Raw genomic sequence first — 24,967 nt, 5'->3', positions numbered from 1 at the left:
CTTACTTATAATGACTTACCATAGCATTTTCATACTGTAAGAGATAGATTAAGTTGACATTATATATTACTTAGCTGTGTACCAATTAGCTAAACAAATGCTACAAATTCCGTCATTTGTGATGGAAGCTACATAAAAATTGTATAATTACTACAGTGAGTCATCTAGTTAAATGGCACTCCTATATGGATGAACTGATTGCAATGCCAGATTAATAGCCTTTTGCTGCTGTTTTACGTGCTTGCCAGAGACCATACTACATTGTTGCTAAGCATCATTAATGGATTAAAATAAGGGTTTTGCATAATTCCTACGGTGTACCTTCAAACAGCTTGTTTAGTTTATGCACTAGCCTACTGCTTGTTAGCCCTACTTAACACACGGGTCTGGGAGGTTAATGCAATCCCAGGAACTCTTTCAAAAGCTCACAGGTTTTCTTGTGGATGACTTCGCGGAGCTTCCGCACGCGCCGGATGCTGGAGGTCCCCACAAAGCTGTCAGGCTGTAGGACAGCCATGCCGTTGTGGACATCTCCCATGATGATGAGCTGGCCATCCACTGTGGTCATGTTGGGACATGGGCAGCTCCAGTCCATGTTCAAAAGCGTGATTTCTAGCGGTTCCTTCCCCAGGAATTTTAATCCCATTTTTTCATCTTTGAGAATCTCCTCCACTGTCACCAGGGCATGTCCTGAGTCTTGGTCTTCGGTCAGCTCCGTTATACGGCCCAGGATAACAAAGTCGCTTTTGCAGAAGCTCGTCACCAGCTTCTGGCGAGGTTTGCAAGCTTTGCAGTGCGTGTTCTTTGGGAAAGGACACATCTCTTCGCAGGCCTCCCGGCTCTCAAAGTTGTTCTCGTTGCCTCCACACCCACCATAAATGAAGGACTGGCACTGCTTGGTCAAGCTGTTATAGGCCCATCTGGGCTCGTAGGCTTTGCAGTGACCTTGGAGGGCTGGCAGGTTGCAGATGTTGATTGGGCCGTTCATGCACGTTAACATACAGTTCTCGTAGGTCTCAAAATGGTTGAGGTTGCTGTTACAGTTCCCATAGATGAAAGTAAAGCAGTTGTTTTTCTTTGCATCATAGTACCACCTGGTCTGCTCTTCCCCACAGTCTTCGCTGTCTGGTTGCTTCAGGCACTCGTCGGTTGGAAAATGTGTTTTGTTTTGGGAAGCTTCTTTGGATGTGGGTTCTCCTTTGATGACTGACAAAGGGAAATCAGCCCTGAGAAGGCCACCGCTGTTTCTGGCAGTGCACGTGTAGATGCCTGTGTCTTGGAGCTGGGTGTTGTAGATGACTAGCTGGGCGATGTTGGTGACCACGACGTTCCCTCTGACGTGATTTGGCTTCATAATGACTTTGTCTTTCCCATCGACCTGCTTCTCCCACGTGATTTCTGGCTTGGGTCTCCCTGTAACATCACAGAGGAAGCTGACGGTCTCTCCCACGTAGACCGACTGATGGACGGGGTTGTTCACCAGAGCAGGTGGCAAGATGTCGACGACTGTTGTCTCGGAATAGGCAGTAGTGGGGCGAGCTGTTGTTTCTGGTGGGATAGGGCTGGTGTTTGGCCAGGTAAGATGGTACCTACAGGTGACCACATTCAGTGTAATGCCTTTGATGCAAGCTTCTGCATCCATGTAGCACTTGTTGTAGTAGGTGAGGCCGTCGGAGGCGCAGGTGAAGCTTGGCTCCTTCTCACACCTGTCCTTGCACTTGCAGACAGGTTGTCCGTCCCAGATGTCACACTCTGATCCTTGCTGGATGCACATGAAGCGGTCACAAGTTGCTTCTTTGGGCATTCCTACCGGCCCTTTTTTCCCCTTGACGTCCATGTACCGAGCCGCCACGCAGCTCTTCGTTCCACAGACATTGGGGCAGCACTTCTCAAAGGTCTCACACTCCTGGGGAGAAAGAAACAACCCTATCATCACCAGGGACAGAGTAAAGTCCGTTTTAGATACCCAGAAAGCCCAGAAAATTTCAAGGTGTTCGCTATGGGGACCTGGTCTGCCACAGATACCTGTGGTCTGAAACTCAGCGTCCCACCAGCAATGAGTAGAAACGTCGCTCCAGCATCTCCCAAGAGGTGTCTAAACACACCGGGCTTTCTGAAGTGCTTCAAGAGGACACTCTCAAGAAGGAAACTGTATTTCTGTCTCTTAAACACTAACATCATCGTAAGTCTTTCCTAGAGTCACATGGACTTCTTGACTACCGAAGCAACAACCCCCCTTCTGCGCCCTCCGAAATGCCTGAGGACAAGCCCTGAGAAACAAGGGTGGATGGAAAGTCTTATCATATGGCTGTAGGCAGTAATCCTTCTTATTTTCCACAGAAGTATGTAAAGTATTATTTGAATTCCCTGAGACTCACAGCCTACTCTTGGAGGTGGAACTGCCAAGGATTTGTAATTGTTCACATTGTAGAGGAAATAATAGAGTATCTCAAAAGTAAGGAAATTCTTACTCCAAAAATAATTTTTCTATGGTATTTAGAAAAACAAAACCAAAACAGCTCATTATGGCTTCTCTGTCCTATTTTAGTCCTACTTTCAAATGCAGCATCGCTCTTCTAGTGATTTATTACACTCTGTCTCAGCTACAGTCAGCTCTAAATTGTGGTTAATTTTAGCAGAATTTTCATCTTCTGTGCAGAAAAGATATTTGATATGTGTGGTCACAGCTGCTGTGTTGTTCTGGATTACTTTAAGGGACCATGAACACTGCTACCATGCAGACGACAGGGCACACTTCCACCCTGCGTTAAGCCTCCACAACCCCCCTGAAATCCAACGGCTTTCTCTCTAAGTGAGAACAAAATGTTTTTTAAGCTAACAAACTAAATCGCTTCCCCCAAGCCCAATATCCTTTCCTTATTGGGAAAAAGATGACCTAATAACATAACTCTTTCCCCATTTCCCGCGGCACAATACGAGGTTTCAGAAGCCAAGTTAGAAACCAGAACGGGGAACGGTTTCAGCTGGGGGTGAGGACCGCAGTGTTAGCAAAGCCAGTGGCACAGGCCACTCGAGGTCCCAAGACCTTCTGTCACAAGGCAAAAGTGAATATTTTTAGCCAGTGGCTTCTGGCTTTCAGCTTTGACCAGTAAATTATTAAAACAGCTTCCTCTGCTTCTGCTGCTGGGGTTTTGCAACGGGTTTGATATTCATTGCTGCACACCTGGGAGGTGAAACAAAGGGGGCTTACGTGGAAATGGCAGAAGTAAAAACAGCACGTTCTTTCATGACACATGGGATCCATCTGAGCAAACCTCTTTGTCTGCTTGGTGTCCAGCCTTTTTCTCTATCCTCCCCCCTCTCCGCTTTCAGCATTGCAGAAACAACCAGGCTACAGAACATAAACCCAATGAGTGTTTTCAGCGTGGTACGTGTTGCTGTCAGCCTGGTTTGGGCTGCAGGAGCTTTGCATGATGTAAGAGGCAGGACGAGCAGGTATTTTCGGCTGCCGGCTTCAGCCGGCGGTGCTGACAGGTTGAAAAATGAATGTGAGGGTTGTAAACTAAGCACATTTTGAGCTGGGAGCATCACAGAGAACATCTGCCTGGCCATTTTCACCATGCCCCTGTTTTGCACTCCAAGCACGCTTTGTGTTTCAAGTTCAGCAAAGGCTGATGCTTTGTATGTTAAATCAAACGATTTCATAAATGATTCCTCCCAGGAATATAGAGCATTGATGATGGCCCCCACCAACAAAGAACATGGTGACACTGCTAAAATACCGTGGATTGGCCCCAAGGCACGCTGAGTTCTGGAGTATCAAATTTGGACTTTTCTTTTGACAAGAAAGCAGGGAAAAAGATCAAACAGAGCAAGTGCTGTACCCACATTGTCATAAGTGGCAGCTGCCACACATCTCCCCGCTTAGCTGATAACTCATCAAATCTTTTCTATTTTCTATAGGTCATGGGTCAGTTAAATACGTGTGCTGCCTGCACCAAGTCCTGCGTGGCGCCGGCACCTTTCTATCCGGTATAGAAACAGGCTGCGGCGCAAACAAGCCCACCAACAAAGCCCATCAGAGAGATAAAAACGTCCATCACTCACCAGATCGGCTTCGCACTCCCTCTTGCAAGTGCTCTGCGCGTCTACCCACAGGTTGGGGTTCATGTCGTTGGGGCAGATCCCAGCGTGCGAGTAGCGGATGGGAGGCAGAGCTCTTCCTTGCAGAGAGACCTCCAGGAGCAAGAGGACACTGCTCTTCCCCAGCAAGATCCACATCCACCGGGTGAACAGCACCAACAACATCTCAGAACTTCTCCTGGGCAATGGCAGGGACCGAGCTGGAGGTAGTTCTTGTTTGCTTGGGGGTTGCTTTTTGTTTGTTTGTTTGTTTGGTAAGCCTTCAATTTTTGAGGAACCCAAATGCACCTGACTTCTGTAAAAACTTCAGCGAGCTCCTCTGCTGCCTCTGTTGATAGCACAGTTTGGTCTGGACCTCATTGGATTAAAGGTCCTAGGAAGTTACCCCCTTATTTTAAAAGAAATGCTAATAGTCTGAGCAGTTAGCTCTATTTATACCCTGCCTCTGTTAACAAGTCAGAAAAAGTAAACTTGATTTCTTTGACAGGCACACGCTTCCTATGTCCTGGTGGCAGTCAGACAGATTTGTTGCAAGAAAAAAAAGCTGGAAAGAGTTTAAAAGGCTGGAACTGGCACGGTGGGACCCCTGCATGTTTCTGAATGCAGGGAGGCCTTCTTAACCCCTTTAGACCTAAAGTACTTCCCTATGCTAAGAATGGCATTTACTTCTGAAAGAGTGCTTGTCTAACTCACCCGCACCCGCGGTCAGGGGATTTCCCCACGGCAAGGGGCTACACAATCACTCGCTAAAAGGAACGAGTAATAGGATTGAAGCAATTAAAGCTAGAATATCATATTTTAACAAAGGAAGTAGGGAAGAAACGATTTATTTAAAGTTAGGGTAGACAAAGCAGTATGGCTTCAAAACTTCTCCTGGGCTTTCTCCAGGCTTTTTTCTTTCTTTGGTGGGGAGATTTCCAGGACATTGGGTTTAACGCTGCCCTCAAGCCCCACCAGCAAATGTTAAAAGTGTCCCTGAATTCCTGCACATTTCCCGCTGTACAGTGCATTGCTGACCCCTTTAACAGCGCCAACAAAAAAATAGTAGAAGTTCAACTCTATGGAAACCTGCATAAAGGAATGTACAGCATTTTTGCATTGGGGGGGCAGGGGAGAAATGCAGTCAAGCTGAGTTCCTCGTTCCCTGCTTGTTACAGCAAAGGGCTGATCCTGCTCGTGCTGAACACGTGCCAAAATCCAGAGACCAGCAGCGGGACTCAGAGCTGCTCAGCACCTTCCAGGATTAGAGCCTTTGGGCTGAGTTCTAGGCTGGCTGGGATGGATCCTGCCCGGTGCTGGGAGCCTCCTGGCAGCACCAGGTGAGTTTGCATCCCATGTGGGGTTCAGCAGGGCTGGACCGGCAGCTTTGGGAGGAGGGAAGAGCACTACGAACCTGACAGATTCCAGCACAATCAACCCTCACTTTATTATAGTAAAGTTTTTCCCTTGGGTTTGTTAAACCGGGTTGTTTTTCATGGCTGACTTTGGACCTAATTCTCCTCTGAGTGATGGCTGCTGCCAACCAGTATAACCAGCAGTGAACTGGGCCACCATGCAGGCGATGCCCCAGGCCATGGGGCTCCTGCTGCTCCCCTGGGGCAAGGCAGGAGAGCGCAGTGACCTGCGGGTGTTTCCTGAGAATCGCCTCCAAAAGAAAGCAGAGCAACCTGGAGCCGATACGCCCTTGGCTGTGGCATTTCTGTGGCAACCCGGGCTTATAAAAAGAGCCTCTAGCAGTTTTGATTTGTGTGACCGCATTAACGATACGCACGGCATTTGAATTTCATATGACGCTCGGAGAGAAGTTGTCCAAATTAGCTATTTATAAGGAGCGAAGTCAACCACCAGGCAGCAGTTTGCAGTTGATTTATTCTCTCTGAAACTTTAGAAACCTGCATGACACTTGTACAAAGTGCGGCTGTGCGCAAAATGTTTTATTAAATACTTGTTTACAAAGACAAACGCAGCACCCTGTGATGCCTTAAAAAGCCAACCAAAAAATGACACATTCCCGAGAGGTACTTAAAATTCTTACAGCTCTATTAACAACAAAATCACATGTATTAGTGGTTCTGTTGACTAAACAAAGACACTTTATATTGTAAAAGTGACTATGGATAAGCTTTGAAACCAGCCGTACGTGGGTCGCGAAGTGTGTGGGTGTCCTGGGGCTGGAGGAGCCACTGTGATGAATGTGGGGGTCTCAGCCCAACAGCTGCTGTACATGCAGGGAATTTCCCATCGCTCCATAGCGTTGCCACCATGTAGCTGTGGTAAAGTCATACTTTCCTGCCATCCGGAGTCTTTTCAGGCTGTCTTACCCACTTACCCACTGGGCTAGAGGTGGGGAACTGGTTGGTGCTTTTCCAGCCTCCATCTCCTTGTGCACTTTGGCCATGCTGAGCCGGAGTGTGGGCCCACCAGAGGCGAGATCCCTTCCAAGGAGGAAGGAATAACACTATCTTGTGTTTTTTCCCCCTCCCAGACTGAGGATCCCCTTTCCCAGAGGCACATTTCAGTGGCGGGGGAGCAAAGTAGGGGGTCTGAAGAATCAGGCCCTGGTTGGCATCAGACAGATGGAGCTGTCGTCTGCTTTGCTGAGTCCTCCATCCAGAGGGAGATCCTCCAGGGACAGGTAAGTCCCATCGCAGCTTTCTGTTTTCAGCCCCCAGGTACAGTGTTCAGTGTGCAATGGCCAGGACAGTGAAGCTCGGGAGGTGACAGGTTAATGAGCCCAGCTGTTGTTAATGAGCCCAGCTGTTAACGAGCCCGGCTGAAGGAGCAGTTGCAGGGGACATGCAACTCAGCTGATGTAATTGTGTCCCTATTGCAGATCAGTGAGGCCGTTCAAGAAAAGGCTGTTTGAACGGCTGAATTTGATGTATTGTCACCCCAAACATTGAGCCAGTGCTTGGCACCACAGAGAGGGGCAGGGACATCCCATAGGAGCTTGGGAAAAAGGGCAAAGCAATTATCATTAATGACAATGGTGGTTTTGTTGGGTCGCTGTACTTAAATGAGGCACAGGAAACTTGTGTTAACTGAGAATTCGGGCTTTCAGCAAAACTTTTGCATAGGAAGCCTTTTAGGGAATCAAATCCTGGCCTAATCCAAAGAAAAGCAGACAGACGCTATGTCCCTCCGACTGCCATCGCTCCAGGAACAGGGAGTGCTCAGCCCCACGAAGGATCAGTCCCTTGGCCACCTGAACACAGGCGGGAAAGGGAGGAAAACAGCTCCATAAATCTCCCGGTGAATGCAGACAGGCAGGTCCCGAGGGCAGGGGAGGCAACGAGGACTCTGAATAACCCTCGACAGCTGCTCCATCCCTGCCAGGACATCCCAGACACGCTGTGACCCGGCCTGAGGGACACAGCCAGGGGAGGACTCCGCTATGCAGGTTGGCCTGGGGACAGCAGGGACCTCGGCTGTCCCAGCACGGACAGCCCAGCTCTGCCTAATGGCCTCAGTGTCTCCCTGGTTTCACCAAGGGCTGTTATCTCGCCTGGTTTAAATTCATTGAGCTCCACTGACCTCAAAGTCTCTGACCAGGCACTCCAGAACACCACCAGCTAACGCCAGGTGTGAATCAGGATCTTTGTCAAGGTCCCTGGGCATATTTTTTTTCTGCTCTACCTTCTTTGTAAAGCATTGTGCATTTTTCTTTTGTACAAGACATAAATAATCCTTATGCTCCATTTTTATAAACAAATCTATTATGATTGCCAAGTTTACGGCTTATCTTGTCTCACTCGTGTCAGATACTGATGTGATAAAGATCTTCCCAAATGAGTTCAAGCCATGGAAGGAATCCCGCTACTACCCCAAAATCCCCCTTTCTGATCAAGGTATCGATCTCAGTCTTTTGCCTGGGGAGTCAGGATGAGCTTTCTCTGGATCTCAGAGGGACAAACCCGAGCCCTGATGGCACAAAGCAACATCCCAGATCTGCTCGCGGCAGTGGGGACATGCGGTCTCTGACCAGCCCGTGCTCCAGAGATGTCCATCTGCCACTAGTCCACAGTCCTGAAAAGCCCTCCTAGGATGCCCAGAGTCCTGATTAGGGCTGTTGATCTAGAATTGGCTTAACTGTTGCGTGTTTTGTAAATGATTTCTTTGCCCTTTTTCTTACTCTTGCCAAGCTCCTATGAGATGTCCCTGCCCTTCTCTGCTGTCCCAAGTGTTGACCTGTGTTTGGTGTGACTCTTTCTAACCGAGGAGGGAAAGGGGGTTCTCTGGGGCACAGGAAAGCAGAATTGTGTTTTGTTTTGTTTTGTTTTCTTAAACCACTGTTAAAGCGACAGTAAACACTTGTATTTATTGGGCAAAACGAGCAATCCTCATCTGGAGTTACTCGGCGGATGGGGGATTGATTTGCTGGTTTTATTGTTATTAACCGTCACCCTGCAATGCTAAACCTCCCATCCCCTTCCGGATTCGCCCTCTCGTGCTGTCTGGGCCTGTCACCACTCGCAGCTGGATTTGCCAACACAAACACAAACCTCCCCTCTGTGATTCACCGCTGCCGGGGGGGATCTCGCTCACCAGAACATCCAGAGCCCCAGCACGAGGGCTCTGGGATGTGCTGGGGTGCAATGGCTGCCTCTCCTGGACCTCTTCTGCCTTTAAGCTTAGCTTAAAGCAAAGACTCTGGTCCTTGAGACATCCTTCCTCCACCACACAGGGCAGTTGGGCACAGCAGGACCTGGTACTGGCTCCCTGCACCAGCCAAGCCACTAAAACCTGCCTGTTTCCCACACCAGGGCACTAAAACCTGCCTGTTCCTCAAACCAGGGCACTGAAACCTGCCCTGCCTGCAGGACTCTGGTCACACAAGCAGCCCCAAGGACATGCTCTTCTTCACCCCCACCATCATCATTCACACTCCTTAAGCGGCTCCTTGCCACTGCGCAGATGAAAATGCAATGCCTGAAAAGTTAAGTACATTTAAAAGCCCTCTGCCTCATTTAGAAAGTAACGATGTTCCAGTCTGCATGTAAAGCTCACTGCACTTAGAGCTGATAGCCAGACATCCGAGAGGGAACGTCCCTTGGAGCACAGCTGCCAGCCACTTGCCTTGAGCAGCAACGTTGCTTCCAGACTCACACAGAAATCCAGATTATGCCTCTGGACCTCGGCTTTAGCTTGCTTTGGGCTCCAAATTTTCCCCTTTGAGCAATGCCCTGCTCCCTCAAATCTCAGCAGGACCTGCTCAGGGTCTGGGCTGTGGGGGACAGAGGGGACACCCAACCCGGGCCCTATTTTCATGGCCATTTGTATGCATAATTAGCACTGCAAGCATATTTCAGTTTCGCCCTAGTTAAGATTTTTGTCAGGGTTCCCTGGAAGCGCCCATAACTAACAAGTGCTTCTGAAATAACTCGTCGGAGCAGATAACGGCGTGTACGGACGGGAACCAGGGGCATGTTTAGAGCAGCGATTGCTCACCAAAAGGAGCCGCTGTTCATGTGCATTCCGCCTCACGCGCAGATGCTCAGTAAGCAGAAATTAATGTAGTTAGACAAAAGGGCTCAGTTTAGGGGGGGAAAAATCAATAATGTCAGGGAGTTTATTACAGGGTTATGGGCCACCTGCTAGAACTCAACATTAGACCTGCGTTACGTTGTGTTTCGGCGAGAGCTGATGGCATTGCACTCAGACGAGGCTAGCGCCAGAATTATTATTTTATGCCTTGGCAGATGGCTTCTGCTCAGGGGTTTTATCTTTGAGTGCAGACATATGACTAATCATCATTTGCTTTCTCTTTCTCTGCTAACGTAAGCCGGGCAGGAAGCAATTGCCAGTTTGATGATGGTTCGTTTTTGCCAGGTTTATTCTGTCTGAAACAGCACAGCAAGATGCAAAGAGGGTACAAAGGAAGATAATCAGCCAGTTATCAGTGAGATATGGGGAAAGCTGGGCTCAGAGGCTTGACTTTCACTGGCCCAGCTTTTTCTCTTTTAGAGGCATCATCCCATAGATAATTTGAGGAGGCTGTGGAGTTGGTGTCTTTGGATTGTTGAGATTGCAAAGGTCAAATGTCGGGAGTGAATTCATCCTGCCTTGGAGCATAATTAGCCTTGTATGCACTTCCCCAAGTCCCTTCCAGCCTGGTTCTGTCACTCTCAATGTGGAGCAAGACCTGCTCCAGCAGTTAAGCTGTGAGTCAGGGACATCTGAGATCTGTAGTGCAATGTGGCTACTCAAGAAACAGAAACCACAGCTGCAGTGGCATCATTGTAGGGCCAGCACTTTTCATGTGAGGCCCTCTCAGGTATCTACAGTTTCTACCAACTTTTATAAGCCTTAATTCCCCGTGATTTCAGTGTGAAGGCATCACCTCTGTGTCACTCTGCGCTGATCCTTTCAGGAAGTTTATGAACCTTTCAGTGGATGAGATCTGAGCTGAGGGTTTGTAGTGAGAGAAAACTGCTGCAGATTTGCCCGATTTTGTGCTTCGTTGTAAGACTTTACCCAACCCGTTGAAATCTGGAAGCCCTCGCTGTGGCTGGGAGCCTCTCCAGAAGATGCAGAACAGCTCCCAGTGATGGGCTTTTCATCAGGCAACGAGCGTTGGCTCCTGCAGACAACCTGGAAGTCCCAGACCTCCTCTGAGGGTTTGGTATCCAAAACTTCGCTGTAAACAGTAATTAACGTTCACAAAATGGAACTATTTCCATTTATGCAAATATCGTTAAATCCTTAGAGCGTCAATTCTGTCTTCTTGGAATTTAAATCTAAATTAGGACAAAAATTCTTTTTAACTGAAGAGCTGTTGCCTTGATTTGGCTTTGCTGGCTGCTGGCAGTCCTGGCTGTCACACAGAGCATCCTCTGGCCACGCTCAGAGCGTGACCTGCGCCAGAGCTGGTCCCCACTTGGGCACATTAACAGCATTTCCGAGAGGTGAATTATTTCATTTGAGTTTGCCCTGTGTACCCTTTTACCACCAGCTGTGAGGCATCATATGGTCCACATTGCTTGAATCCTGACACTGGCCACCAGAAAGAGTAAATCCCATCTGGGCCACTGACAACATTATTTGAAATGCCCAAAGATGACTAAATGCAGATCTGGTAGAACCAGGGTGCTCCTCTCCTGGTATTCATTTGCAGCACATATGAACACCAGCTAGAGGTGCAAGTAATGTCTGCAAAGCACTAACCATCTGATTCTATGGATCATTAGAGTGGCAAGCCAATCCTGTGTGCTGGCAGCAGAATGCTTGTCTGCATATAATGGCTTTTTTCATTCTTACTCTTTCTGATTTCACCTAATTCAACGTACATTTTTATTGTGATCTTCTATTGTTTGCAGCAGGAAGAGTCCACCTGCAGCCTCCATCGTCGCGGGGTTCGCTGAGATGCAGCACTTTTCCATGGCAGTTTTGAAGATAACCGGTCCTTGATTGCCTGACGTGCCGGTGGCTGGCAGAGCGATTGTAAGTAACGTTTAAGAGACTCACGTGGTTTAATCGTTATAATTTTCCTGTGCCTCTAGGGCCTGCATGTTGGACTCATTGCGTTATCTAACCAATTGCTAGGATTGTGTTTTAATGATCGACGCAGCGGGCTGCCTTTGAGCAGGGAGGTACAAAGGAACCAGAGCATCGTCAGAGGCGAGCATTTCCAGCACGCTCTGTAATGGCCTGATTTTCCTCCGATTGAAGTCGATGGTAAATATTCTGCTGACTTCAAAGGGGAGCAGGGTGAGGTTACAGCCAAACACTCTTGGAAATTCCACCCAGCGCTTGATTTTTCTTGACCTGAAGGCCAGTTCAGTCAGCTCTTCTCCCACAAAGGAGCTTTCAGGAGCCCTGTAAAAGCTGCCACAGTGATTTTAGCCCTAGGTTCACATGGCAGCAGCATGTGAATCGCGGCAAATCTAGAGGACGATGCAGCCCCCCCGAGCTCTGATTTCTCTTAGCAGATGGGCGGCTGGCATCGCTCTTGCTCCCTCCTCGCTGGCTGTGGGGAAGTTTAGGGCAATAGGATTGCTAATTAGGTACTTTAGTTCAGTGGGGTGAGCAGGGAGGCTTGGGGGACCCTCACTAAACCTTTGGCTTTGCTGTGCGTCAGCCATGAGAACAAGGTGGCCTGTGTGCCTGGAAAATCTTTACATCATCCCTGCAACTCATGGCACGAGCTGTCGCTTTGTCTCTTCCCATGGCAGAGATAATGGTCTTGAAGTCACTTTTGTGTTTCTTCTTTGTAATTTTACGTGTTTTTCTTTTGCGTTTCTGTAACACAGTAGTTATAAAGCTCTATGCTGAGTGGAAAAAACAGACATTTCTGTACATTTCCAAACATTTCCATAAACTGATTACCTTTTAAAATCAATTAGATTTGTCGATAGGGAATTGTTACCTACACAGGACTCATTCCTACCTCTGCCACTGACCTTTTCTGTGAGCCCAGACCACTTACTCCCTCTGTGCCACGACTTCCACCTCTCTGAAGGGACTATAAAGCTCACAAGTGTCTCAAGTGGCATCAGTTTGTCTTTTAAATCCCTGCTCCTTGCTATCGCTGCAGAAGTGATGTGCGAGTGTCAGCTGTGATTTGCTGCAACCCCAAAACTGTCTGAAAAAAAAGGACACACACAAAAATTGTATCTACAGCCATTTGTTTGTCTTAAGCTGCAGCTTAAGCACAACCCTTTCCAGCTCACACACACACACATATATAATTTTTTTTAACTTTGCCATGGCTAGAAACCTAATACTGTCACTGTTGTAGAATATATACTTGGTTTGTACTTTCTCAGCTCCTTCCTGATTTCTTTGAGGAATCTGGCGTACCAATGGCCATGGAAAACCAGGTTAGTGCACAGTAGAGGCTTTCATGGCCACTAATCTTGATGACAAAATTATTCGAACAAACACTTCTTGTGTCACCAATATATATTATGTAAAACCTTGTGACTTTGATTATGTGTCTATAATACAGATTAGTCTGTTTGGGTGTTTGGTGCTGACCTCCAATAAGCTCCTAAAGCATTAGCAAGAATTTGCAAGTGACAGGCAGGCAGAGGTGCTGTTCTGCCTAATCCCGTTCTCGAAACTCTGACTAGATGTGACTGAACAGTTTCTGTTGCTTTCCTTAAGACATCGGGTTATTTCTTTCTCTGCCCCCTCCCAGCCACCTTTGTCCTTCTCTCCGCTGCTTTGATGTATCACAAATGTTGGAAGATCTCACTAACCTTATGGATCAGAGCCAGGAAGACAGTGAGAACAAATTTAGAATAGGAGGCAGAGAATGTACCAGCTGGGAGGTGATGCTGTCAATCTCCATGGAGACCTCTTTAGTTACAGCTTTGCTAATTACTCTGTTGAATTGTATAGCGTCTGGTTCGAAGCCCATCCAAGTCAATGGGGAGTTTCTAGTAGACTGTTCACGTCTCAGGACCATGAGGAGTGCACAGGGCAGAGCCCCGAAGTGTAACCGGTTGTGATTTGCATTTGTTGCTTTCTCCCTGATGGCGAACACACAACCTAAGGAGAATCCAGACACCTCGATCTGGTGTCCTGCATGGGGCCAGCTCCTTCTAAAAGAAAACGTGCTGCAGAAGCAAATGTACACGTTGACTTAACAAAACCATCTTTTTCTTAGGAATGTAGGTTAAACATTTCTATCATCTTGTTAACAGGAATCAGCTCCTGCAGGAGATGAACTGGGACAAGCTCCACAGGAACCTTTTGGCTCTGAACACCTTGATATGACACAGCCACCACATCTATTTGCCCCATGTCCCCAGGATGAGCCAGTTTCATGACCTGGGAGAGCAAAGTGAGGGACCACAGACACAGAATGAAGCCAGATGTCTGGAGAAAAAGCAAAGGCTGCCCAGTGTTCTGGGTTAGGACACCCCCTTAGCTCAGAGGAGATGGGGCTCACACCTGGGGACCCTCCCCACAACCGCAACACAAGAAACAACAACCCGCAGGGGGAGAAGTTTGAATCCACGGCACTGCAGCTCAGGCTTGTCATTACTTGAAGCCAAACTGGCTTTAGACACTAATCCATGGAACAATTTCCAGTTGTTATCAAAATCTATTGGACTTCTTAACCACGAGTCCCTGAGCTGATGTACCACCCCCCTCAGGTTCCAGCTCTCTGACTTGTTTGTTCAGAAATGATTTGTCCTACAAATAGGTACAACGTTTAATTAACAAATAATTTTTAAAAATCAGCTGCATGCCATGCCTGATTTCTAAAGGGATTTGGCTGCCTGGGCAGATCCTTCCCCTGCAGATAACCATTCCCCCATATATCAGTGCCATTTTCCACCACTCGCCCCCATCAAATTTCTCTCCGTGCTGCAGGCGTGTGCATGTGCGGTGCTCACACCACCTGAAAAACCTCTTTCTTAGGCACTCGGCTTCCTCTCGAGCCCCAGCGGGATGCCCAGCTGGAAAATCCATGCAATGGCTGGTTGCACCGTGGTCCAGGGATGCTCCTGACGGCAAAGACCTGTCCTGAATCCCAGCCCCTCGGTACAACTACCAGCATTGCTGCTCGGTGATCTGCTGAGAAAAGCCATGATTTAAGGTCAAAAGAAAGGTGGTCAGTGAGTTCCCTGCATCTTTGCAATTCATTGGAAGGATTTACTTCCCTCATCAAGAACAGCGAAGCTAAAGGAAGGGCCCTGGCCACGCTGCCTCAGGTGCTCATCTTCCTGACACCAGACAGCTGGAAATTATCGGGTTCAGAGCTCGTTACCTTTGGCTCCTTTGACAGTCAGTAGAACACAACAGGCACCTCCAGAGGATGATTTCTCTGCACTATTCTTAGACACTTGCCCCGGGATGAGATGAATCAGTCCCTGTGCTGCATGTTTCTTCCCATGGGCACGACACGAGCATTGGGTGACTCAGGCTTAGACTTGATAACATGGAGCTTCACATTTAACCTAATTCACCTAAAAAGTCTCACATGGAGGCTTCCACGGGGCCAGCACAAAACCCAGTATAATAGAAACTGCTTCTCCCAAGTGACTTTGACTTCTCCCGGTGAGACCATCTCCTCTGCATTCAAACACTCAGTGCAAGGCCCAAAGGAAGCAGCATGAATTACTTTATATCTAGGTGAATATTTGGCTTGACTTTTAATCCATGTCAGCTTTATTCTCCACCAGTCCTGCCATTTCCCTGAACCTTAATGCCATAATGGCTTTAAATCTCTCTCTCTGTGTGCATGCACATTAAGGTCTCTGACTATCCCTAAATTTTATTTCTAATGCCATTACACAAGTGCAGAGTTAGTTGAAATTACCAGAAACATTATTTTGGTGGATTGGGTGGGGACCTAGGTGTTTCAAATATGTCTGTACAGCCGTATCACGGTGTAACTTGGAATTAAGCCTTTAAGAAGATGTTTAATAATAATTTGGAACGACTGAGAACTTGGTTAAAGGAGTTGAGGAATGAAAACTGAAATGCAAAGGGAGTCAAAAACTTCATAAGCCTTAAAAAGAGAGAAAAAAAAAGAGAAGCAAAGACCAAACGGATGGCCCATGATTTCTCCAAAAAAGGAGAAAAGAACCAATCCAGAGGTTCAGCCGCAGTCGGAAGCTTGCAAAAAGACAGATATTAACACCAAACCAATAAAATCTGGAACACTCACTCTAAGGACAAAGAATGGCCCAGCTGTCCCTTGTGGTTACTCCAGGCAGCAGCGGGTGTCCCCGCATGTCTCAGGGCACTGGCAGGGAAAAAGCAAGGAAAAATAACATGTTCTTGGCTTTGCTTGGTTTTGGTGCTGATAAGTGGGGAGGAGGTGATGCCTGCAAGGAGCCTGGGGCTCCAGGCGTGAGCAGGAAGGGTCATGGAGGCAGTGGGGAGTTTTGGGTCAAGGGACCGTGCCGCTAATCCTCTTCTGCACAGTCTTTCTTGCAGGAGGCAATCTCATGACTCCGGGGAGAAGTACATTGTGTAACCAAGCAATGGTGAACCCGAGTTGCATTTAACGGGGCTTGGCACAGGACTAGGAGACTCATCCCGGGAGAGCGTGAGAGAGACCGTCTCAGTGCATCGCCCGCCGGCTTCGAGTCCTCAAAAGCCCCGGTGTGGCCTTGGGAGAGGAGCTCAAGTAGAGAAAGAAAAATAAAGAAGGCAAAAAAGCCCCATAACCCTAAAGAAATGAGCTCACTGCGCGGGGCTTCCCTGCGCCTGTTGTTGGAACGTTGCATAATGTCCCTTTGCATTGTGCAGAGCTTTGAAATCGGCAGGGCCAAAGCTGTATGGAGACACTATGGACGTGCCGAGACACATTTAAAGGCGTTCTGCAATTATAGCAAGAAGTGCAAAGCTGTGCTTGGGGCTTCTCTTGCTGTTCCGCCGTGACATCTAGTGGCACAGGGCAGTTTTACTGACGAACGAGCTTGTCCCCATCGGTGTGAGAGGGGTCGTGTACTACTCTGGGAAAGGCTATTTTGCCACTTTATCCTGCTGGATTTTTCCAGATTTACTAAGTTGGGACTGCATAAAGCTTTCACAGCATGCGAGGGAGCGTTCTGCTTCCTACAGCATGTCACCGTGTCTCCACATTTGTGTGCCTTGTCTTTGTGTTTTACACCTTTGTGCCACAGATGCTGAAAATAGAAAAAGGAGTCACAGGCTAAAAAGCGATCCTTTAAGACAGCTTTTACTGCAAAAGGAAGTGAATTAAAATAAAAAGAGCAAGGTGACAGTAGCTGAAGGTTGGGCTTGGAGGTCCCTGAGGGCTGAATTTGCAGTTGTCACTATTCGCTAAATCAAACTCTTGCTCCTCCAGTTGGTGGCTTTCAATACGAGCTGGGCAACGTTTCTGCTGGGCCTGTTGCAGTCTCTTGCGTCAGATCAACGGCAAGTGACCTGGTGTTGAAAAAACGCCACCGAGTCGCTGTGTAACCTTTGTCACGTTAGTAAAAATGTCACTGCTGTTTGCGCGTGTCCCCCCTGTCACGAGGGGTTGCAGAGATGCTGGGTGCTCACTTAGAGAAACAGAAACATCCAGCCTATGAGTCTCAGCCCAGCTGAAAGGAAGATGATTGTTCCTCTTCTTCTGTGTTTTGAAGCTGCTTCTATATTGCTATTTAGGAACTGTTTGGATGGTAAATGCTGCAGGCATAGTCTTCACGTAATTGCCAGGGACAGGGCAGTGCAAAGTGGCCGCAACCCAAGTCCTAAATTAACGGTAGGTTAAAAATGATGTTGGTAATAGGAAAAGTAAGCAATGAAGAGACTCAGTGAAAAACCCAGCTTAGTGCAAATTACTCATTGGTGGCAGATGCTAAAATAGAACACCTGGAGTTAGGAAGAGCTCCCCAACATGTGCTGTGGTGATTTAATGAAGAGCAGGAGCAAAGCACCAGGGGGGCAAGGAGGAGCTGGGGGACAGCCCTGTGGGTTTTGCTCTGTCCAGTGGTTTTGATCCCATCCTGTGGCTCTCAGGCAGCAGCCAGGGTGTGGTGGTTCTGTCGGTTAAAAGCATCCCGAAGGGGGCAAAGCCGGGCTGATGTGCCTTTGCCAGGCAGTGCATTTCAATGGCAGCTTTTTCCCTCTTCCCCAGGAGCCGCTTCTCCTCCAGCCCCGTGCAGGGCCCGGGCTGTTTGCTGGGCAGGGTGAGGGTGTGAAGAGACGTTCGCAGACGCTCCAGTTTTAGTGTCTCCACTGTGGGTCCGCCCGTCACCCCAACGCCTGCGGGCCCGTTCCCTCCAGGCTGGTTTTCCCCCAGGAGTCCCCCCCGCCCCGGCCCCGGGCACAAGATGGCGGCGGCCGTGAGGGCGCCGGCCGGAGCGCAGGGCCGGGGCGGCGGGCGGCGGGGCGGACAGGGCCCGGCGGCGCGGCGCTGAGGAGCCCGCCCGGCCCCGCCGTCCTCTCGGCGCTTCGTGACGGGACCCCGGCAGCGGCCATGAGCGGCGCCGCGGAGGCGCGGGAGCTGGAGGAGCGGCTGCGGGAGGCGGCGGCGCTGGGGGACGTGCGGGAGGTGCGGCGGCTGCTGGGCGCGGGGGCGGACATCAACTCCCGCAACGAGATCGACGGCTGGTGAGCGGGGCCGGGGTGCGTGTGTCCTCCCCGGGGTCGGGCTGGCGGGGCCCCAGGCCGGTGCTGCCCTCGCCTCGCACGGGGTGCTCGGCCGGAGTGTCTGGGAGTCGGGGCTCCCTCGGTGGACATGGGGGAGAGCGGCCGTGAGGACACGGCTCCTCTTGGTTTGCCTGCTTACAAGAAAAGGCCATGCTAATCTCAGGAGGCTTTGAGATGTACTGCTAAAGAGGATCACGGTGAAAGGCCACGCTCCTTCCACCTGTCACTATGTGTTTGCTCAAGGACCAGCTCAAGTTTGTCGTGTGCAGCAACACGGCTCTTTAGGATGGTGCTGGGGAGTTGCTCTTCACGCTGTAGCGGGGCCGAGGACCTTGTGCCACGGACCTTACAACAGGTTCATCACCTTTTGTAGGAAACAAATATAATAGGCCCAGGCAGGATCTCTCAGCAAAGCATATTTTAATAATGATTTTGCAAAATCAGGTGTTCTACCTAACGGTAGGCACACATAACAGAGCAAAAAGCCCCTGTTCATATCCTCCCAAATCCCAGCCGCGATTTCCCTCCCCTGTTCCCCACTGGTTGGTACTTCAGGGTTTACAGGCTACCCAAGACCTGCCTCACTTTACATATTTCATTCATCTGATTCGAACAGTACCCTTCCCCTTATCAGTCCATTTAAAATATGGGATCCTGGCTCTTTGGCTACCCTTCCCCTAGATTAACTTGTAAATACAGGAATCAGTTTGCATTCCAGGATTATTTCGAAGAGACTTTGTTTTACATTAAGGATTCATAGTCTGATGGCTCTTGGTCCTTCCCCCCGAGCTGGGGCCAGGCACCAGCTCCTTAGTTTTCTAAAAACAGCATTATTTTGTTAAACGTTCCTTACATTTTCAAAAGCGATGCAATGAAGGGAACTTCATTCCTGGTTGGTGTTGCTCTGTGTGCAACTCGGGTGACTTGGGATGGGCAGGTGAGGAGAAGCCGAGGCGATTGATCCAAGGCTGACGGCACAACCAGCCCTTCTGTAAGAGACTATCATCTTGCTAATATAACAGGCTCAGGCAGGATCTCTCAGCAAAGCATAATTTATTAACAATTTTTGCAAAACTGGGTGTTCTACCTAAAGGTTGGCATACAAAACAGGGCAAAAGCCCGTTTATATTACCTTAATCCCAGCCGCAAATTCCCTCCCCTGTTCCCCATTACGGTGGTTTCTTACACTGGTGTTTCTGTCCCCACAGGACCTGTCTGCACTGGGCCTGCAAGCGCAACCAGGCGCCCGTGGTGTCCTGCCTGCTGGATGCGGGGGCAGACAGGCAGATCCGCACGGCTGCGGGAGAGCTGGCGGTGCAGTTAACTTCCAAACCCGACATCCGCAAGATTTTGGGAGGTACCGTTCCTGTCTTAGAAGCCACCTAGAATTCTCGGTCTAGGGACTAGAGCATTTTTAGTGCTTTTATCTGAAGTGGTATATTGGCAAAACTTTGGCTAGGACATTGTATTTCATTAGATAGCGCTGGTTTGTAACTGTAATTCATACTCAGGCAGGTAGACTTGGGGATTTTAGGTGGGAAGGCCTTTATTCTGAGCTGTGTCAGCAGAAGACTGAAGAGCCCTGTGCTTTGGGAAGTGTGCTGCTGCAGTCCTGCGTGTGCATTAAGCAGAAGCTGCAAACAGAGCCTTTGACAATTGCACAATTTGACTGATGTCTGACCATAATAAATCTCCCACATCCACCCAGAACAAGCGCATTTCAGAAGTTCTGGCTTCTGGACGTTTTGTTACACTGTGACTTGCAGTATGATTAATTTTTGCCCCATCATGATGTCTTTTTGTACTTTTCCTATGGACAGCAAACCTAGTTAGATGTTTGTTACACTCCTGAACGCTGCCAGTGCCTATTTCCATCAGCATCTAGGTATTGTGCTCCATGCTAACGTTTTTAAGTGCTTCACCTTTGTATATGTTCTGTCTTCTGCTAACTGCACTTAAATTGCTCTCTACAATGACACGCTCTTACATCAACAGTGCGTGGTTATTTTAAATGAAGTTGCAGCAAAATCACGACCAAGGTCACAGCACTCACAACTGAAGGAATGGCGTGTTCTTTGCATGAGCATTTTTGTTTTCTTATGGGCAAAGTGCTCATCTCTTGGACTTAGTTCATGGCAAATGTTTCTAACACCTGGCATTCTGTTTTTATCACCTAAACCGTCAAGTGTGCATGAATGAACTCTGCTCATCTTTGCCTTATTTTTCTGTCTGTTAAGCTTTCATGTGTTTCCTGGGGGACAGATGCATATCACTTATATTTTCCTAAATGGTTTTTATTCTGGGAATGCAGTGCTATTGAGGAGATCCTGCTGAACTGCTTTGACATGAGCTTTGGTGTCCTGAAATCCTTAGTTAGGCAAGAATGTCATTTACTGCAGTACTTTTAAGCAAGAGCTGGCGTGGGTATTATATCAAATATTTGCTTAACTGAAAAAAATATTCAGTATCATTTATTTGCGTGCGTCATCATTAACTATTCACAGCAGTGTTATTAAGTGCATCACAAAAAGAGATGTAACAAAGAACAGTTGTGCCTTTGAAAACACTGGAATAACACTGCTAGAAATAACGTATCTTTCCACTTTTCTTTCCCCATTTTGCTTTAAAAAAACACACACAGTTTTATAGCTACTTGACTTCCAGGTGTTACATGCTTATGATAAATTAGTATCGACCTTTGATTATCTCTGTCTGATGTACTTTTAAGACACAATAGGAAAACCATAGGAATACTATAGGAAATACAGTAGGAAAACTGTATTCAAAATGAGAACTATCTGTCCAATAACATGGTGGGGTTTTTTTTCTCTCTCTATCCCATAACTCCCCGTTTTTCACCTTCTAACAGAGGAAGAAACTGAATGTCCAGGAGCAAAGGATTTAAATTTGCCAATAGTTGCGAACTACGTGGCCAACCCACCATTCCCTTGCGTTTACGCTGAAGAAACCATTCCAGACGGCTTGGCAGAACCCCAGAACGAAAGCGCTTCCGTCTCTTCTGCTTCCCAGTGCGAAACTGGTCCTTGTTCCCCCGCAGCTCAGGTCGACAGCGTGTGCACTCCCACCTCGTGCAGTAGCGCAGAGGATTGCCCTGCGCTAGACGCCGCAGAACCGCTGCCCGCCCCGGCAGCAACTCCGGCAGCACCACAATGCCCCGAAGCAGCGAGCGGCCGCGTTCTGCAGCCGCCCTTCCCTCACCGCGCAGCTCTGTGCCCCCCGGGAGCCCCCGCGCAGGCTGTGCCCCCGCAAACCCGGGGGTCCCCGACCCGTCCCACACCAGCGTTCCAGCCCTTGTTCTTCACTGGAACGTTCCCCTGTAACATGCAAGGTAACCAAGTGTCATTTCCCATCCTTCTGTTATATTCTGTTCCCTGTTTTCGTTACTGGGTGAAAGGTGAAGTTCCACTTTCAGACTCTTGGGGTACAGCAGCAGAGATGCTGAATTGTTCGGCCAAAAGTACCCAGAACTTTTTATCTGCTTTGCTAAGTAAAATAATTGTTACGCTGTATTTTAAGCATGGTAATACTTTGCAAAGTGATGGAAGGATCAGTCCAAGCAACATAAAACATGGAATTTTGCTGTATATTATATAGTATCAAATGTATCTCTGGTAGTTAGGTAAAAACTTGACTTTGTGACTGGATTGATCAGATTTTTAACATTACACACACAGTTCCCCTGTGTATTTCTTTCAGTTCAAATGGAAGCTGCACAGTATTTCTCAGTGAGATAATAATTATGGTATTATAAAACCCGAATTGAAAAGATAATGGTAAATACTTTAATGTTAGGTTGTGGGTTTTAGTGTGGTGGTTTTGCTTTTGGTGGTGTGGGGTTTTTTCTTTGGTTGGTTGGTTTTGGTTTTGTTTAGGAAAAACAAAACACCTTTTAATCTTGTTTTCAAGCAGAACTTGTGCTTAAGGTGAGAGTCCAGAACCTCAGAGACAACGATTTCATTGAAATTGAACTGGACAGACAAGAACTGACCTATCAAGATCTGCTCAGAGTGAGCTGCTGTGAGTTGGGCGTTAATCCAGAACAAGTAGAGAAGATCAGAAAATTACCTAATACACTAGTGAGAAAGGTAAGAATTGAAATTGGAGATTAATTGGACTTTGCAGACTACAGAGAAGGTATTTTCATGAAAAGAAAGATTGGCAAAACACGTCCTTGTGTTAAAAAACAAAAACTGACTTAAGCTCAGAAATTCAAAAGGATGTTGGACTTTCCTTAAAACTTAATCAGAACTTATTTTAAAATATTCTTGTCAAAACCAGCAGAGTATTTCAGCTCCTAAAGTGCATGAAACTATTACAGCTTGACTTTTTAAAAATGTATCAGAAACAGTGCATTAGTGTGCTTTTAACATAATTGCCATATACTACTTCACTGTTTGCTTGTCTAAAAAGACCGAATAGTAAGGGGTGAAAACCCCCACAAATTGGCATGTGAATAATTTAAAGATATGCCATTAACAAATGAACGTGCTATTCTGTTCCAAAAATACCTATTCTGGAGGGCTGTAAATGAAATGCATTTGGTCACAGCTCTTGGTTAAGTGACATGCACACAGCATAACAAAAAAAATGTATGGTTCAAGGAGAGAAAAAAAACAAACAGGCTGCAAAGAAAAAAGTGTATACAGGTAGGATTTTTTTCTTTCATTATTTGTTCTAATGTTTGGGTGTTATCTCCATGTAATTTTAGTTTTCACTTCTTTTAGCTATTATTAGAAATACTGACAAAGTAAGACCAGATAGGTTTAGAAGTAATGGGTAGTTGTGTCTGTTCTTTGAAAGGACAAGGATGTTGCCAGACTTCAGGACTTCCAGGAGCTGGAGCTGGTGCTGGTGCAAAGCGGCAGCTCTCCCTTCAGAAACGCGGCGGCAGCGCTGAGCGACAGACTCTGTTACAACAGCCGCGCCTCCAAGCTGACCTACTGACTCTTGGATGCTCCTGGAGCATGAAAACCCGGCAATTAGATGTTGCTGCCTTTTGAAGGCAGTGAATTAAGCGTGTGTAAAACCTTAAGTTATTGTTAGGGTTACTATTTTAACAAATAGTTTATCTTTTGTATTTAATATCCCCTTTGATTTTATTTTTTTACTCGATACTGTATTCAGATAAGGGATACCTCATTTGTCTACTAAAATCAACACGCTTCCAATGTATTTCAATGAAGTTTATCGGTTGTATTTGGCAATAGAGGGCAGGAAAGACAATTATTGAGATGAAAAGTATGTTGAATGCTCCCACTCTTTGACCAAATAGAAGTAGATATTCAGGAAAGTGTGTGTATATCTATTTTTTTAAACTTCCTGATTAAGTTAAATGTTATAGGGTATTTGACATACAGTGAACAGTTGCTCCCTAAAAATATGAAACTTGCACTTCTTAATCTGTTGCCCCGTCTCAAAGACTTAGCAAGATGCAGTGTCTTGCCTGCTGGGGAGAGAAGTATTTAATGCTCTGAAGTGACAGGAGAAAAAAATTTAATTGAGCTGAAAGTGGAGTAAGAGTGTCCACATTAAAATGTTTGGTTCTTTCCCCTGTGAGAATATAGTAACTGAAGTGCCACATCCCTCCACAGGAAAACAAAGCCTCTCTTAATTAAGAAGCATTTAAGTCACAAAGCAAGTAAAAATGCCCTTTCCAAAGCAAGCCCTTATGTTTCAGGAGCTGGGGAGGGGCTCACAAATTGCATCCATGGTTTTTTTTATTTATTGTCCTAATGATGTGAGGAGACTGTGCATTACCTACACCTCACAGAACAATTACAGGGTCTAGGATTTTCTTTTGTACCAAAAAACTACAATGCTGACCTTTGCACCAAAAACCTTAATTGGGTGGAGGGGTGAGGGAGCTGGGTTTTTTTTTCTGGACATGAGCTGCTCCCCCTCAGCCTCATATTGATTTTCCTGCCATCTCTGCTTTATTAAGCTGCATTAGAGCAGAGTTTATGCACAGCTGATGGAGTGTTTGTTGTTGATCTGGATTGTGATGTTGACATTCAGACCACAAATAGCACAATCACCATGTTTTGGTTGGAGCAGCGTGACTGCTGGACCCCTGAAGTGGCTCCTGCAGGCAAGGTCAGTAAAAGCACATGTCAGAAAATGATAGAAACCCCTTCTGCCAGCACAAGAGACACTTCACTCTGGGTTCAGGATTTCATCCTTTTCCCACTTGCTCTATATCCATTTTATCAATTAAACTCTGCTAACTCCCCGTTCTCAGTCCTGGCCCGTTTGTCTCCAGGCACTGGGCTACTTTAAAGACGGATTCAACTCCCGTTAAGCCCAAGACTATGACGCAATATGAGGTAAGATTTCTTAACTCTGGCTTGTAGAACAGGAAAATAGTTTTTATTTAACAACTGTATATTTATACTTTCAGCATACTTTGGAGGCTAGTTCAGATTATGTGCAATAAATGTTTGAAAAGGAGTAGTTAAATGGCTCAAAATTAAGAGTATCTAATTCCTTTCCATTCCTTTGTTTACTGCCTCCACTAATTACTGAACATGCAGCTATAGCAGAAGCTGGTTTAAAAAAGCTCTATTTGCTCTAGTTTCCGCAAGGAATAACTGTTAATGTGATGACACTAAAACTTTAATTGTGATCTGACTGTAATAATAACAGTAAGTCTATGCATTCAGAGAAATATTTTTGTACGTTTTATGCAGTTTGGTAAACTCTGAGGCACACTAGTTCTGTTAACTGGTTTTTAGTTTAATTCTGTTTTTTCTTTTTTCCTTTGAAAAACAAACCGTTGGTA

The 24,967-nt window shown here is 47.1% G+C and overlaps 2 protein-coding genes across 2 annotated transcripts; one reads left to right on the top strand and one right to left on the bottom strand.

Annotated features, from left to right (window-relative positions):
- Positions 1 to 394: 394 nt before the first annotated feature.
- Positions 395 to 4,269, bottom strand: WFIKKN2 (WAP, follistatin/kazal, immunoglobulin, kunitz and netrin domain containing 2; the record flags this gene model as incomplete). Its single annotated transcript, XM_080356457.1, has 2 exons — positions 395 to 1,906; positions 4,069 to 4,269. 2 exons carry the CDS (start codon positions 4,267 to 4,269, stop codon positions 395 to 397), a joined length of 1,713 nt encoding a protein of 570 aa, XP_080212583.1.
- Positions 4,270 to 17,995: 13,726 nt separating this feature from the next.
- On the top strand, positions 17,996 to 23,133 carry LOC308047736 (ankyrin repeat domain-containing protein 40-like; the record flags this gene model as incomplete). The annotated part of the gene is made up of 5 exons (XM_080356433.1): positions 17,996 to 18,129; positions 19,377 to 19,525; positions 21,038 to 21,517; positions 22,099 to 22,274; positions 22,990 to 23,133. The coding sequence occupies 5 exons, from the start codon at positions 17,996 to 17,998 to the stop codon at positions 23,131 to 23,133; spliced, it is 1,083 nt and encodes a 360-aa protein (XP_080212559.1).
- Between the last annotated feature and the right edge of the window lie 1,834 nt (positions 23,134 to 24,967).

This window comes from Nesoenas mayeri, assembly GCF_963082525.1.
Source record: "Nesoenas mayeri genome assembly, chromosome: 19".
NCBI lineage: Eukaryota > Metazoa > Chordata > Aves > Columbiformes > Columbidae > Nesoenas > Nesoenas mayeri.
The sequence above is the reverse complement of the archived record's forward strand: the minus strand, read 5'-3'. Positions and strand labels throughout refer to the sequence as shown.